Source organism: Protopterus annectens, chromosome 13.part0 (genome assembly GCF_019279795.1).
Source record: "Protopterus annectens isolate FY-2018-M chromosome 13.part0, PAN1.0, whole genome shotgun sequence".
Lineage (NCBI taxonomy): Eukaryota > Metazoa > Chordata > Ceratodontiformes > Protopteridae > Protopterus > Protopterus annectens.
This window is the reverse complement of record NC_056747.1, coordinates 70,950,252-70,968,560: the sequence shown is the minus strand read 5'-3', so window position 1 is coordinate 70,968,560 and position 18,309 is coordinate 70,950,252. Positions and strand designations below refer to the sequence as shown.

Genomic DNA, 18,309 nt, shown 5'->3' with positions numbered 1-18,309 from the left:
AAAAGAGTTGTTCTCAGTTTAAGTCTGCCCTGATGTCAAAAGACTTGCTCTCAGTGTAAGTGACCTACTTTGGTGTATAAGCAGACCTAAACCAGGGGTCAGATTACAAAAGACCTGCTCTCAGTCTGCCCTCATTATAAGTTGACACTTACATTGAGAGCAAGTGCTTTGGAATGAAGACCATTATTTAGATGGGAGCATGTGTCTATATATTTGGGCAAAATAGAAAGGGAAGATATTATTATAATGAGGTAAATGAGTATTGTAGTACGGTATGTAGAAAATGTATATAAGAGTATTGTCTTTCGGTTTTTCCCGGTTTGGGTTCGCCAAAGCGGAAATCCCGTCCGCTAATGATTGGCAGTGGATTTTTACAGTGATGAGTTGCCAGCCCGACACTCAACCTTCAAAGAAGGCACGCCCATTCACGCACACACCTACCTGTATGTCTTTAATGTCACTTGACCATGGGGAGGACATGCAGACTGCACACAGAAGGCGCTCCAGCCGAGAATCGAATAGGAGAACCTCTCGCTGTGAGGAGACAATGCTAATCGCTGCACCACCGTGGCCTTCTAAGAAAATAAAAGAGAATGGAAAGTAAAAAATAAATTAAAAAATCCAAAATGAGTTAAGGATGAATTTGAAATGAAATTACTATTAGTGAAGTGGATGAAGTACTTAGGAAAGTAAATGTTGATTTATCATCAGGTCCACATGGTATAGTGTATGAAATGTACAAAAAGTTAAGGGATTGGCAAAGTGAGTGTTTTGTAAATATTTTGAATGAATGGTTAAAGAAGGGTTTGTTTATGATGAGTTATGTAGTGGGATAAGGACATTTATTTGGAAGAAAGATTAAAAAATGAAATAAAAAATGGATACCTATCACATTAAATAATACAGATTATATATATTTTTATGAGAATAATGCAGAGGATAACAAAAGGAAGCATGAATGACATTATGAAAGAAAGCATATGTGGTATGAAAGGGAAGAGATGGGAGGTATTATTATTGATGGTTTGAAAATTGTGGATTCAGATAAGTAAAAAGAAAGATGTGAACCTATAGTAGGTGATATTACTAAGGCATTTGTTACAGCAGTACACAATACCTTATGAGATATTATTGAAAAGTATGGAATATAAATAAACTGGAGAGTGTGTATGTCAGTGTATCAAAATAGTAGAGTGATAGTGTTAGTGAATAGGTGGCTGACTAAAGTAATATGCATAAATTGTGGTATAAGATAAGGATGTGCCATGAGATGGATATTGTTTGCATTGGCAATAAATGTGATAGTGGGTGAAGTAACTTATAAAATGAAAGATGCTAGACATGTGATGCAAAAAGAAGTGGTGATTTAAATAGTTTGGCATATAATGATGACATAGTTTTGGTTGCAAAAGATAAAATCTAGATGATGGAAATTTTGTCTGAATGTATGTTTAAAGGCAATGAGGAATTACCTTGAATAAAGATAAAAGTTAGAGGTTGGTTGCTATGACAATTAGAGGGGTATATTTTCCAAAGAAGTATCTTTGTTATGGATAAATTTGGGGGGAAATAATGTAGTTATAAGGATGAGGTAAAGGGAGGGTTTGATCAAAGAATGAAAGAAATATGTCTTATGTGGAGGACATACAGATTAAAAATCAAGAAAATGATTTATCTGATTAATTTTATTTTAATGTGAAAATATCATATATGTGAAATGTCTACATGATCTCAGAAATATATGAGAAACAAATTGTGCAATTAGTGCTGTCTGTCATATCAGGTCTGAGATTAAAGCCAGTGAAAAGATATGTGTTATATATATATATATATATATATATAGTGAAAATGATGGGGACTGGCTTTACTAAATCAGTTCTTTATTCTGCTTCTTTAAACTTGTCCAGAGTATTAAAGTAGATAAAGGACGATAATGAGAAATTAATGGTGAGAATTTTTAAATATAAGCAGAAAACTTTGAGAGATGGTGCGAATAAGAAAAATGGATAAAGAAATAAATTAAAAATTATCAAGAAAAAACACTAACATGGAAAATAAAAATTGATGATACAGAGAAGGATGTGGTATAATAATGTGATGAAACTATATTATTATGTAAATCCATGGGAACATTTACAAGAAGAAGGGATACAAGCCATTATAATAAGAAAAAGGTGATGTGTTAAGATTGTAGAGTGTCATAATGTCATATGAAAACTAATAATAAATAAGTTATCGGTAAAGGGGACTATACCATATAAAAAAAGTTGAAAGAGTGTGCTTATTTTGTGGGGAGGAAGAGACAAAAGGTCATGTTTTTTTGAAATGTAAAAGAGTGGTTAAACTCTGGAAAAAAGTTGTATGAAAAAATTTTTAAGAATATTAATGTAAACAATATAGTTATTAATAGGATTATGCAAGGATGTTATAAAAACAAGAAGAAAGAATAAGTGAGAAGGATGGATAAGAACTTATTTTGTATGATATGGGTTATTTGGAATGAAAGACTGAATTACATTTTGTTTAATAGAAAATGGATTTTGACTGATACATTGAGAAAAATGTGATTATTGTTGTGGAATAAGGAGTGAGGGTCACTTATACAATGATGATGATGATGATTTGTAGGAATGTGTAGATAATGTACCTGTAAATATGTATATTTTTGCAAATATGTAAATATATTAGTAATGTTTTGTTTATGCTGTGTTAATTAAAGGACCCCTACTCTTTTTGGTAGCTCAGGTGAATGTAAAAGGTCTCACAACATTTACCACCAACACAGGCAGATAGGGTTTTAGTATGACAACTCATTTGAATGATAACACATTTAATAGTGCAGCCCCTCCTGCCGCATACTGTACTTCAGTGTCAGTAATCTGTATACATGGTGTGGGAATAGAATCTACAACCTTTTCACCAAAGGCATTGATGATGGCCATTTGCTAAAAAACAACTGCACATTGAAAACAGACATAGCATGAGCAGCTGTATTCTCTTCCCTTGAAGCTCACATTCATTGAAAATTCATGGACACTTACAACCACAGAAAATACATTCAAACTCACATTAATGAAAAATGTATTTGATTGGTAGTAGACTGAGTGTATGTTAGTCCCTGGGCTGTTTTCATACTATAGGCCTCCAGAAAAAATTTAGGGCCATACATAAATTCATGTGTTATTTAATTCACTTTCCTGATTTAATGTATTTCTTGTTAAATATAACAACATTTATCAGACTTTGTTTCATATTTGTACTTTTGAACATGTTCTTTTTTTCCATTAAGCAGTGAAACAAAATGTAAAAAAACAATAAATGACAAAATTACCCATTTTACAACATTTCAATGGTTACTTCATGTAGAGGATTAAGACTCTTCTCTCCCGTATAAAGGCTCTTGTCTCCTGTAGCTAAAGCACAGGGTTTTAGCCTGAACAAGTTAATTAACTAAACTGCCCTCTCTAACAGCGGCATCTCACACACACACACACACACACACACACACACACACACACACACACACACACACACACACACACACACACACACACACACACACACACACACACACACACACACACACACACACACACACACACACACACACACACACACACACACACACACACACACACACACACACACACACACACACACACACACACACACACACACACACACACACACACACACACACACACACACACACACACACACACACACACACACACACACACACACACACACACACACACACACACACACACACACACACACACACACACACACACACACACACACACACACACACACACACACACTAGCACATATACACTGCCATACACAGTAAACATATGTTAACTTCAGCTGGCACACTAAATAACAGTTTTCTACACCTCAGCAAATTTCTGCTTTAATTGAAATATTTTCACAAAGTGAGGTTAGAAAATTTTAATTTTATAATTAAATTTTCTTTGGACTATACAGGTTGCAGCTAAATCAAAAAACGTTATTTTACTTTGTGTTTAACAAATCTACCCTTGTTAGCCTTTCAGAGCTATCATCTTCATAACATTACTATATTTTATAGTGATGATAACTCACACACATACATGCATTACACAGATTTTCTTAGTCACTGATAGAGTTAGTAAACTGATAAATTCATAAATAAACTTCAAAAACAATACATTATTTGTGTTTTATATTGTATAATACCTTATGCAAATATTACTAAATAACCTTTGACATAATTTTATTAACATAAGTACAAAGCATTTTTTGCATTCTGGTCAATTGTTTTCCTGTAATAACCAAGTATTGAGTCATAAACAAAATTGTTGCATTTAATAACAAAGATGGCTTGTGCAATAGAGGAAAAAAATGACTGTTTTGTAGCAAATGATCCATTAAGGATCAAATGTAATTACATATCACATGATTTGGTATCTTATGAGAATCCATTGTTTCCTGGGTGTATGGAACAGTGAAATGCTAAATACTTTCAGTGGCACATTAATTAAGAATGTGGCCTTCAGTCTATTATGTGTAGTTGTTGAGGTCTTGCTGAAAAAATATATTAGGTTGCTGGAGGAAGAGAGTCAGAAAAGGGTAACAAAATGCATGTCATATACGTGAGCCAGACTATATGCACATTCTTGCAGCCCTTCGAATTTATAGCATGGAAGCATTTAGCTGTGATGGTTGTCATAATTGTTAAGGTGTTTACCTCACCAATACAAGGCACAGGGTTTGATTTTCAGTTTTAAAAGGGAAATTGCCTAGACTTAAAATGGCCCACAAGGACAGCCAGCCAAGTATTTTACCCATGAACCTATGGAAGACAAAAAGGAGAGGGGACTTTTTATCCGAGTCAACAGAATCTAAAAAAGGAAGCTAGGTACTGTGGACTAGAAAAAAAGAACAAGAAGGAGGTGACAAAGAGGACCGAGACAACAAGGAATCACTTTATTGAGTACTTGGCAGTGCCACAGTCTTCTCTCCATCAGTTAGTGGAGGAATCACTTTACTGAGCACTTGGTGGTACCACAGTCTTCTCTTCATCAGTTGGTGGAGGAATCACTTTACTGAGCACTTGGTGGTACCACAGTCTTCTCTCCATCAGTTGGTGGAGGAATCACTTTACTAAGCACTTGGTGGTACCACAGTCTTCTCTCCATCAGTTGGTGGAGGAATCACTTTACTGAACACTTGGTGGTACCATAGTCTTCTCTCCATCAGTTGGTGGAGGAATCACTTTACTGAACACTTGGTGGTACCACAGTCTTCTCTCCATCATCTGGTGGAGGAATCACTTTACTGAGCACTTGGTGGTACCACAGTCTTCTCTCCATCAGTTGGTGGAGGAATCACTTTACTGAGCACTTGGTGGTACCACAGTCTTCTCTCCATCAGTTGGTGGAGGAATCACTTTACTGAGCACTTGGTGGTACCATAGTCTTCTCTCCATCAATTGATGGAAGAATCACTTTACTGAGCACTTGGTGGTACCACAGTCTTCTCTTCATCAGTTGGTGGATGAATCATTTTACTGAGCACTTGGTGGTACCACAGTCTTCTCTCCATCAGTTGGGAGTACAGTGTGAATCTAAGAAGGCTCTTAAGAGCAGTTGTGACACATAGAGTGTGAAGGATGCAGAACTGAAGTGGAATGTAACTACATAATAGTTGATTGTACAAGTTGACAGATAAAGTTTTATAGCCACCATTTTGTATTTGAAGATCTCACATAGTCTGCAGAATATCAGATGCAGTACTGATAAGGACAACAAGGTCAGCATGTCTCAGAACTTGATACTTAGATCTGAAACACAATACTATAATGTAGTCCCAGCATGCATCTGTGACTGTTTCAAACAATCCCTATGTTTTCCTCAGTGCCTTTTATGTTATAGGTCAGAGTTTCTACAGTTAAATTGTACCCTACAGTACTGGAAACAAATTTCAATTGTGAGATTAAAATTATTATTTTTTTCCATCTCTCTCTTAAAAATACATTTGTTAGTGCATCACAACTAGAATACTTTAAACTGAATTTAAGTCACTGTTCTATGTCGCTGACTATAAATGTAGTACAAAATTAACCTGGCAGTGAAATAAAAAGACATATAATTGGCAGATGTCGTCATCGGCATTAAATTTATAATGCAGAGTCCCCGCATTGTTGGTCTGAGGCATGAATAGCTTCCCATAACATTGCTATCTCATATGGCTGTACTCGATGAACCACCAAAAACTTCTTGTAAAAACAAAGATCAAGGGAATCTAGAGAAATGAAACGGGATTCCAAACCAATAGTGAATATTGCCATGTGAGATGCAGGTGATAAGCCTGCCTTTTCTAGGCACATGCCTTGGTATACATCATCAATCGGCATAATTGGAATACTTAGTGATGCGTGATAGATTTCTCTGGCTGTGAATCCTGACATCATAATCCCACCACCTGAACAGTATGGTGGGTAAGAATCTGATGGGTACACTTGTTCAGGTACACAATATTTACTTTCTGTAGAGCGAATTGGACTCACATGATCCATAAGTATTCCAACAAACAAATGTTTACTGCCATCATTCCCTTTTAGATCCAGGAAGTAGTGTACCATCTCTTCTGAATTGACATAGGAATCATCATCACCATTGAAGAGAAATTTCACATAAGGGCAGTGCTCTATAAACCATTCATAGAAAAGGACTTGTTTTAAGGTCAGGTTGAAGAACGTGTCATAAAAGTTCCACTGAATAATGTCTCCATACTGTTGGTACTCAGTACGGATCAGTTGCTTGAGCTTCTTTCTTTCATTCTCATTTGAACTTACTCCTAATATGAAGAGCCTTCTTATTTGCATTCCACTGTATATTCTTTCCTGCCCCCATGTTTTCCGGATAACCTCTCGGCGCTCGTAGTGATTTGGTGATGACTTGATCATAAGGAAGAGAAAGACCTTGTCTGACTGCTGTGGTCCATCACATTTATTTGGAATATCATAAATCATCTCAAAGCTTCTGCAATGTTTGTACCTAAGAAAATCCTTTATGTGGTCTGCTAGTTCTGAGAAGCCATTGATGTTGGCTACGGATGTGTTTTCTTTGCAGTCATGTATTACTTTTTGATGTAAGAGATGGGGTGTTGTTGTCTCTATCTCTGTTTTGATTACTGATACCCATTTCTTGGTAGTGTTTTGCAAGCTGTTATAACAGTCTCTGTTGAAGAAAAAAATGGCAGAAATTCCAGAGACGATCAAGACAAAATAAGTCAAACAGCGCTTTTTAAAAATCCAGATGTACCTGATTAAAAACAGAAAAAAAATCTGTATCAATGTGAGACTGAACATTTTCATCATGTAGATAATTTTTGCAAAACATTATGGCTAATTACTTAATAATTTATTATAATTGTTACTAATATTGAAGCAAGACATGTCCATTGTGGTACTGTGGGAAAGATCCTCCAAAGAAACCTTTCCCAGAAAACTAGATGGTTTCTTAACCATGGACTAAATCTAAATGCCAAAAAAATATATACTAGTCTCCTTTTGTAAACATGATGTCCCTGTAACTATCACATCAACAACACACTCTTGATAACCAATAAGGTAGTTAGGAACCTGGGAACCTATGTGGACAATAAACTGGCCTTTGTTCACCAAGTATCCATTATTGTAAGAAAGTTCTTTTTCATTGTGCAGTTTATTAGTAAGGGTATGGAGTCTATGTCTAAGGGGTTTACAATCAAAAGGCAGAAAGGCAATTACATAACAGGCACATCCTCCAACATGGTAGGAGCGACAGGCAGAATGTCAACGTTCAAGTGTCTATCAGCTCATAAGGATGTACAGAAGTCAGGGTCATGAAGCATTTACAAATACGGTAACTGTCGACTAACATCGAAAAATGGTTGTCGATGTTATGTGTCGATGTTCTGACATAATTAATATGCATGAGGTCAGGGATATGATAGTTCGCTATTTTGAATGTCAGGATTTTGATAGTAATCCATGTCTAAGGATGTGATCATTTCACTGTATCAGGCACTTATTAAGCCAGTCATTGAATATAAAGCCCCGTTTGTTTTGCAAACTTAATACAACTTAATACAACTTTGCAACTTAATACAACTTGAATCATAACAATGCTTTCTCACCAAGAAAATCAAGGGCCTAAATCATAAAAATTACACTGACCATCTCAAAGCCTTTAGGTATCACATAGTCTACTGAGAAGCAATCTCCGCCTTGCATACAGAGTCTCAACAGACCCTATCCTTTCAGATCTACAGCATATCCACAAGTCAATTGGTGGCAAAACCCCTCATTCAAGAGATGCTAATCTTGTCTGCAAAAGAAATAGAACATGTTGGAGGTATAGATATATATATCATAGAGAATACATAGAACATGTTGGAGGGATAGATATATATCACAGAGAATACATAGAACTTGTTGGAGCGATAGATATATATCACAGAGAATACATAGAACATGTTGGAGGGATAGATATATATCACAGAGAATACATAGAACTTGTTGGAGGGATAGATATATATCACTGAGAATACATAGAACATGATGGAGGGATAGATATATATCACAGAGAATACATAGAACATGGTGGAGCGATAGATATATATCACAGAGAATACATAGAACATGATGGAGGGATAGATATATATTGCAGAGAATACATAGAACATGTTGGAGGGATAGATATATATCACATAGAATACACAGAACATGATGGAGGGATAGCTATATATCACAGAGAATACACAGAACATGATGGAGGGATAGATATATATCACAGAGAATACATAGAACATGATGGTGGGATAGATATGTATCACAGACAATGCTACTAGTTTGTGGAATTGTCTTCCTTTCCAAATAAAGCAGAGTACTTTCCTAAAGCTATTTAAATTTAAATATGTTTGAACAGATGGGAAACTACAAATTCACCCCTGATTTAGAACCTTTATCCCTTATGTATAGGGGTAACGTAAATTTTCTCCCCAGCTCTCGGTTATATGTATTTAAATTACAAGCGGTAAAACTTCATGGGAATGCAGAGCCATGAACCTATGAACCTATACACATATGTACTGCCAAGTGCTATGGAAACTAAGCCAATTGTATTCATTAAGGGCAGATCCAATTTTTACATAAATGACCCATTTATACATTTATGTCACTTTTGAAATGATACATTATTCCACATGTAAACTAGTTTGTGTCTTTCGGCTTTTTCCCAGTTAGGGGTCGCCACAGCGGAACTCCGGTCCGCTAATGATTGGCAGTAGAGTTTTACGTGCTGGCTTGCAGGGCCTAACGCACAACCTTCAATGAAGGAACACCTGTTCACGCATGTCGCCACACAGAAGATGCTCTAACTGAGGATCGAACGGGCAACGTCTAACTGTGAGGCGACAACGCTACCGCAGCACCACCACCGCAGTACATGTAAACTAGTACTAGTGAATAAAAAAGTGTATCTGTAATGTTTTCTGAAGAAGACTTCCTATTTCCAGAATTTTCGTTTTGGGTACATAATGTTTTTCCTTTTGGAAAGTTCTGTGGCTTCCAAGAAGCTTTAGCCAAGTTAATTTTAAATAACAGATGTTACTATTATTTGTAAATTTTGTCAAGCTTCAGCTATTAAGCCTATTGCCATAAAAAATGTACTTTCACGTATGCTACTGCAAAGGCACTGTTTCTACTGAAAATTCTCCCACCCTTTGACAAATGGTATTTAATGAGCTGAATATATGGAGAGTATTACAAAAACTTTAAGTCTTTTGAATGATGTGGGAAACACCTTCTGAAGGAAATATGTGGATACTGATCAATTATATGTATGCACCACATTAAAAATATTATTAATATAGAATGCATTGCTAACTTATTTCTAGACAATAGAACCACTGAAATCCAACAGCCCAATATGCATTTTCTTTCTGATGCACTACAGCATCTCTTGCAAATGTATCCTGTTCTAAGAGAGTATTTTATGCCAAAACAAAAAGTGAAAACTAAACAAAATAATCTGGGATGGCTGCAACAACCCTTCTGTCTCACCATAGGCAAGGAACAATAAAGGAAGACCTGTTTCACCCTCCTATAAAGATCTGCCCTATTTCAATGCTTTGACTGTTCACTCATATCCCTGACTAGATGCTATACATTTAGGAATGAGAGTTTTTTTCTGTCTATTCCCAACTTATAAATAAGTGGTAGTCTAGCTGCCCTTGTCGACCATTTTAAACCTACTACTTTTTCCCAAAGGTAAGAATAAAACTCTGCACCTTGTATCTGTGAGGTAAACATCTTAACCATTAAGCCAACCCCAAACCTTTATCTTTATTTACACAGCAGAGAATCCATCCTGAAGGTCCATCAAGTCAGTCCTGTACTGACTTGCCTTCAAGGTATCTATCATACAGGTGTCTGTAAGTCTAGTATGCAGTCAGTCAGGTGCTAAACTCACATTCAGTCAACTCAGGCAAGAGGTGCGAAAACATTATTTTTATTTGGAATCCTTGTGTCACATTTTATTCTTGTCTTTTGCACAATTTTATGAATTTCTGTTATGATGATCTCTAGTTCACATTGTTATTTACTAAATGATATGGACAGTGGGACTTTCAGTGAAATGTCACCCACATAACATGTTTAAGACGTTGCTACGTGGTTAAAGCTTCAGAATGGAAAACACCATTCATTTATGGAGAAATCTAACTACTGGCTGGTGTCTGACAGTGTTGCTTTGTTGCAAAGGTCACTTTGTTTATTGCTTTGTTCTAGTTATGATGATGAAAAAAGTAGAACAGAAAATATCAAGCTACCCCAGGTACATGCATATCAACCCCAGTGACTGGCAGTACTGAAATGAGTCCCGGAGACCTTAGTATGGCAGAGAAATGGAAGAAGAGTTTTCCTTTCACAATTCCAAGAAGGAAAACTAGCATCATTCGCCCAGATAGCAGCAATGCTTAGTCACCTGGAGATTAAAATGGAAAAGTCTCTTATTGCTGGATAAGTGAGCTTGCAGAATGGAAAGAGCCCTATCTGGATATTCAAAGAAAATAACATCACTGCAGTGCAAATTTTTTTTTTATTTCATTACCCTACATTTTTATCTAAGCTTTTATTGTTGCAGGATTTAAAATAGTTATTGGATGTGAGTCAAAGTTTTCAATTAAATGCATGTTCCTGTGACATAGAATTTCTATCCAGTCCAGCCAATTACTGCACCTAGACAATTGACTGTTGGACTTTCCCAGTTATCATAGGGCAAATGAAATAAATAAATATTTGTAGGGAGAATGGATAAATATGTCAGAGAAGTAAGTACATACAGAACAGATACATAGGGTATCAAACGATATAGACAAATCAAATATTTCACTGGGACCTGTTATTGTGTACTTTGCTGCCTGCAACATGAAGGAGCACATTTTATCAACTTTAGGATACCCAGGGAAACAGAACAGACCAGGAGAAGGAAGAATATCATCATACCTGTAATGAAACTCTGCAGAGCAAAAAAGGTCAAATTCATGGCACTTAACCTTGCTTTCATCAGCTGATGTTATTAACCAGAGTTAAACCTGTTTTGGAGTCAAAAGAAGCTGTCAATGATACAGCAAAAAAGAAAAAAAAATCAGAGAGAGGGAACCAACATGGGGGGCTGGCCAAATGGTTAAAGTGATTGCCTTACAGACACAAAGTGCAGGGTTTGAATCTCACAAGGGATAATTGGCTAGGCTTACAATGGCTCCCAAGGGCAGTTAGCCTAGTACTAACCTATGAAAAATGAATGTTGGCAACCGAGGAAAAAGGACCACAAACAAGGAAAAGATAACCTCGGCAATGGCCAGACACTAAATCTCTTTTTTGTAATAAATTATCAGTTCTGGAACTTTAAACATCATTTTGTCAGTTCTTTGAGTGTTGTCATTGCTGAGGTTATCTTTTCTTGGTTTAGAGATAGAGAGAGAGAAAGAAAGAGAGAAATCAAGTATTCAGGTGGTGAGGGCTGAGATCAAGAAAGCCATTCATGCTGGCCAAACTCAGAATGCCTAAAGAGCTGTATGAACATTTTAAAACTAGAATGGTGGCCAGAAGGAAGGTGGTTTAGGGAGAACAAACACAAGACTACAAACTGGTATTTACACAGATTACTGAGTATGAACAGGGAAGGACTAGTTGTGGTCATCACTGAATCTATTAAAGGAACAAGACATGTATTGTGACTTTTCCCATTGTTTTTTGTTTTTCAGTTTGTGAAAAACATAAAGCTAAATAAAGGCCATAACAGATTGTTAGCGCACTAAATAATATTACAATGAGGTGTTTACATATTTGTATTTATTTTGATGCATAAATCCGGGGACAAGTGAAAGGTACTCATAATACTATTGAGTAGTTAATTTTATATTTATATTTTGGGGGAAAACCAAAACTCTGTTAATAATAACATGGGGAATGCATACCGTTATTTTATAAACTAACAGAATGATGGCAACATTTGATGGCAAAAAGGAAGCAAAGAATTTGAGAGAGACTAGTTTATATGTGGACATTAAAGATAGTGCTATCAGTCACCTTTTGTGTGACCATTTGTAACCTGGAAGCTGCCTTTCACACTACCTTTGGATTTCAAAAGATATGTACAGAGTTTTCTGAAGTTTATATTACTTTGTTACATGTGTTGGTTTAAAAAAATTATTTTTAATTGAGTCAAGAAAATGTATGGTATCTAATGGGTTATAATAGTGGTGAAGTGGAAGAGGTTACTGTAATTGAAGGGGAATACAACACCTGGAATGGATGGGAGAAAAAAATTAATTGTGTGGATTGAACTGATGCATGAAGGCAGATAGTTTTTGAGGGTGTTAAATGGGCAAACTAATCCAGTTAGAGGGACTTATCTTCTGGTCTAAGTTAGACGGTTTCTGCCTCAGATATTTTGTTTGCAAGGAACCTATTTATATCATCAGGAACTTCAGAAATTACTTTGAATGGGTTTTAGTGCTACTTTTTTTTGTATCACAAAATATAAAAGAACTAGGAGGAGTGGCATGTCCATACTTACGGAAAAACAGTTTATCATTGATCAGAGATTTCAGTGAAATTTTTCCTAGGGAAAACCAACGGTAGTCCACCCTAGTGACTGTGAACAAAACTGTAAAACATAACACCTACCCAGGTGGGGGGCTGTGCCCCCCATCTAAATATTCCAACTCCAAGTTTTTACTACAGTGGGGAAATGGGCAAATTCCAGATGGTGGCCAATGGTTGGTTTGCCCTAGGAAATATTTCACTGAAAACTCTGTTCAGTGATTATTAGATTCGATGAATAGGTGTTGAACGAGTAGGCATTCGCTGAATTGTGATTCAACGAAGTGATTTAGACTCATTCATTACCAGTCACTTTTCCAGCACCAGTGGCATACTGTCTGTAAAACACCATTATCACAACATGAATAAACACCAAATCATTTCCTCCTTGGTAGGTAGCTGCTGTGTAGCTGGAGGTAATTACAAATTACCTGTGAAACAGTAGCTATTACTTTGAGGCCTGTATGGTTCACTTTCTAACAAACCATTTATCTGACTTAAGTTCCAGACAATTTGTTTGCCTACAGCTGTGAGAGCTCTTGGAAGATTCAGAAAGTTGTTTCTCAGCAACATTCCTATAGCCAAGTTAAACAAATTATTTATATAAGCACCCAGATTAATCCTTTATATTATTTTTAAATGCTGCAACGAAAAATGGAGCTACTTCTCTGACATATCCACAGCTGCATGAATGTGGCCTCACAGCTAATTATAACAAAATAACAGAATAAAAGGTAACTACTTGTAACAGCCATAACAGAGGTTCATTTATGGATTACTCAGCATTTGTCCAGTTAGTTTAAATTATCACACTCAGGTTGTACCCACGGGTTCCTATCATTTTGTCGAAAGCTTAATCTTAATTCTGCAAACGCCTACTCATTGAACCCTAATTGTCGAACACCCTTTCATTGAACATTTACATCAATGAAACTTTTTCCTAGGGAAGGGAGTTAGTTGGCCATCATTACAAAGTTGGCCTTTTTCCAATGTAGTGCAATCTCGGAGTTGGTATATATAATTGGTGGGTATGGGGGGGTGAAGACCCCCACCTTGGTGAGTTTTGTTACAATTGCTCTGATGGCTTAGTAGTTTCATTCCCTCGGAAAACGTTTCAATGATGTCAATGTCCGAGGAAAGGCTGTTTGACAACTAGGGTTTGATGCATAGGCATTTGTGGAATTAAACTTCTGACAAAGTGATACAGACCCATACCAACACAGTTTAACTTGAATGCTTGTGTGTTAATACTGAGCAAGCCATATTAAAACTGACTACTACTTAAGAAATTCAGCCTGGCATGTTTGTTTCAAAGTTTACATTGGGAGGAATCAGTATTTTATAGATACACCTCTTATATTGCCAGCTTAGGTTTTGCTCTTTTTTGGGATATTTACTCAGTTACTGATTTAACATAGCTGATGAAAAGGCTGGGTGCTTACTACCAGGACAATAACCCATACAGTTCTATGTTCAGAGGAAACTGTCAGTTGGTTTAAATTGTGTTATATGTCTATGTTACTACGTACTAGTAGAAGTGATCTGTCTGGACTTAACCAATGGCTTTAACTCAAACTCACACATGTGGCTGCTAAGAAAAGTGCAGGGACAGGGATAGAGCTGAGCAGAGATTATGGAACATGGTTGTCATATCGTAAAATGATAGGATGGAGGGAGATGTTGTGTGAGAAGAAATATCAGGAATAAAGGAAGTGTCTATAAATGGTAGATGGGTAGTAATGGGGGTGTTGCTACGAGGGAAAGATATCTAGAATAATGGAAGTGACTATAAGTGGTAAAATGATAGGCTAGAGAGAGGTGTTATGAGATGGAGGAGATATCAAGAAAAATAGAAGTGACTATACATGGCAGAATGGTAGACTAGAAGGGGTGTTGTGAGATGGGGGAGGTATCAGCAATAATGAAAGCAACTATACATGTACAAGGGTAGGATACAGGGGATGTGAGAGTGACAGGCATCAGGAATACAGGAAGTGACCATACACGAAAGAAAGGCAGGACAGAGGAAGTAGTTGTGAGAAGAAAGGTATCAGGCATAATGGAAGAAAATATACATAGTAGATGGGTAGGATAGAGGGAGGTATTGTGGGAGGGGATGATATAAGGAATAATGGAAGAGACTATACATGGTAGAAGTGTAGTATGGGGAATGTTGTGAAAGCTAGGATAGAGAAAGCAGCTGTGAGATGGAAGATATAGGGATTAATGGACATAGCTTCACATGGTAGAAGGATAGGCAAGAGGAAAAATACTGGTAATAAGAGAAGTGACTAGCAAAGTAGCTCAGAAGTCAGTTCTGGGTCTAGTACACTTCAATGAGTTTGTTTCAGATACACATGAAGGGAAATACAAGCAAAGGGAACATGTTTGCTAATGGCAGAACGGTAGGTGCAAAAGAATAAGGACAAGCCTAATGTGGACCATGAAGAAATTAAAATATTGGACAAATTCACCACCAAAAAATGATATATTTGAGGAGCAACAACTTGGGGATACTATGGTGATTATATGAATCAAACTTAACACATCGGATTAAAGACATAGTGATGATAAACACAACAGGAACAAACCGCCTACAGTAAAGCACAAGAACAGAAATTAGGCCCATTATGTTACTGGGCTGCAAAGACAGAAGGATGGATAACAAGTACAAGGAAGTAAAGCTACCGTTTGTAGAAAGTGATGAGGCCCCAGGTAGCGTATTGTGTCCAGTTCAGGACACTTGACCTAACTCATTGTGCACGCTCATTGCACCATGAGGAGGAGGAATGTGAACAAGGGCAAGGATCAGAGAATTAGAAGGAAAAGTACATGCACAAAGGCTAGAGGGGCTAGGTGTACATTCCCACTGTAGGATAGGAAGAAAATAATGCACATCATTAGAATGAAGCACATCATTAGAATGAAGCACGTTATTAGAATGAAGCACGTCATTAGAATGAAGCATGTCATTAGAATGAAGCACATCATTAGAATGAAGCACATCATTAGAATGAAGCACGTTATTAGAATGAAGCACGTCATTAGAATGAACCACGTTAGTAGAATGAAGCACATCATTAGAATGAAGCACATCATTAGAATGAAGCATGTTATTAGAATGAAGCACGTCATTAGAATGAAGCAAGTCATTAGAATAAACCACGTTATTAGAATGAAGCACATCATTAGAATGAAGCAAGTCATTAGAATGAAGCACATCATTAGAATGAAGCACGTTATTAGAATGAAGCACGTTATTAGAATGAAGCACATTATTAGAATGAAGCACGTCATTAGAATGAAGCACATTATTAGAATGAAGCACATCATTAGAATGAAGCACGTCATTAGAATGAAGCACTTCATTAGAATGAAGCACGTTATTAGAATGAAGCACTTCATTAGAATGAAGCACATCATTAGAATGAAGCACATTATTAGAATGAAGCACATTATTAGAATGAAGCACGTTATTAGAATGAAGCACGTCATTAGAATGAAGCATATCATTAGAATGAAGCACATTATTAGAATGAAGCACGTTATTAGAATGAAACACATTATTACAATGAAGCACGTTATTAGAATGAAGCACATTATTAGAATGAAGCACATCATTAGAATGAAGCACATTATTAGAATGAAGCACGTTATTAGAATGAAGCACATTGTTAGAATGAAGCACATTATTAGAATGAAGCACGTTATTAGAATGAAACACATTATTACAATGAAGCACGTTATTAGAATGAAGCACATTATTAGAATGAAGCACATCATTAGAATGAAGCACATTATTAGAAGGAAACAAGTCATTAGAATGAAGCACATTATTAGAATGAAGCACATTATTAGAATGAAGCACATTATTAGAATGAAGCATGTTATTAGAATGAAGCACGTCATTAGAATGAAGCACGTTATTAGAATGAAGCATGTCATTAGAATGAAGCACGTTATTAGAATGAAGCACGTTATTAGAATGAAGCACGTTATTAGAATGAAGAACATTACTAGAATGAAGCACTTCATTAGAATGAAGCACATTATTAGAATGAAGCACGTTATTAGAATGAAGCACATCATTAGAATGAAGCACGTTATTAGAATGAAGCACATTACTAGAATGAAGCACATCATTAGAATGAAGCACGTTATTAGAATGAAGCACATTATTAGAATGAAGCATGTCATTAGAATGAAGCACATCATTAGAATGATGCACATTATTAGAATGAAGCACGTCATTAGAATGAAGCACATTATTAGAATGAAGCACATCATTAGAATGAAGCACGTTATTAGAATGAAGCACATTATTAGAATGAAGCACATTATTAGAATGAAGCACATCATTAGAATGAAGCACATCATTAGAATGAAGCACATCATTAGAATGAAGCACATTATTAGAATGAAGCACGTTAGTAGAATGAAGCACATTATTAGAATGAAGCACGTCATTAGAATGAAGCACATCATTAGAATGAAGCACGTCATTAGAATGAAGCACGTTATTAGACTGAAGCACGTTATTAGAATGAAGCACATCATTAGAATGAAGCACGTCATTAGAATGAAGCACATTATTAGAATGAAGCACGTTATTGGAATGAAGCACATTATTAGAATGAAGCACGTCATTAGAATGAAGCACGTCATTAGAATGAAGCACGTTATTAGAATGAAGCACATCATTAGAATGAAGCACGTCATTAGAATGAAGCACATTATTAGAATGAAGCATGTTATTAGAATGAAGCACGTCATTAGAATGAAGCACATTATTAGAATGAAGCACGTTATTAGAATGAAGCACATCATTAGAATGAAGCACATTATTAGAATGAAGCTCGTTATTAGAATGAAGCACGTCATTAGAATGAAGCACGTCATTAGAATGAAGCACATCATTAGAATGAAGCATGTTATTAGAATGAAGCACATCATTAGAATGAAGCACATCATTAGAATGAAGCACGTCGTTAGAATGAAGCACATTATTAGAATGAAGCACGTTATTAGAATGAAGCACATCATTAGAATGAAGCACGTCATTAGAATCAAGCACGTTATTAGAATGAAGCACGTTATTAGAATGAAGCATATCATTAGAATGAAGCACGTTATTAGAATGAAGCACGTTATTAGAATGAAGCACATTATTA

At 36.2% G+C, this 18,309-nt stretch overlaps 2 protein-coding genes across 2 annotated transcripts in view; both read right to left on the bottom strand.

Annotated features, from left to right (window-relative positions):
• Positions 1 to 3,819: 3,819 nt before the first annotated feature.
• Positions 3,820 to 18,309, bottom strand: part of LOC122817591 (N-acetyllactosaminide beta-1,3-N-acetylglucosaminyltransferase 3-like) — a 59,389-nt gene continuing 44,899 nt past the window's right edge. Inside the window, exon 2 of the mRNA XM_044090629.1 lies at positions 3,820 to 7,310. Within this exon, the coding sequence (XP_043946564.1) occupies positions 6,164 to 7,310 (1,147 nt within the window). The 3' untranslated portion in view covers positions 3,820 to 6,163. The remainder of the gene's footprint in view (positions 7,311 to 18,309) is intronic.
• LOC122817592 (N-acetyllactosaminide beta-1,3-N-acetylglucosaminyltransferase 3-like) overlaps positions 7,233 to 18,309 on the bottom strand; it is a 165,690-nt gene continuing 154,613 nt past the window's right edge. The window contains exon 3 of the mRNA XM_044090631.1: positions 7,233 to 7,310. The gene's annotated coding sequence lies outside the window, so the exon portion shown is untranslated. The remainder of the gene's footprint in view (positions 7,311 to 18,309) is intronic.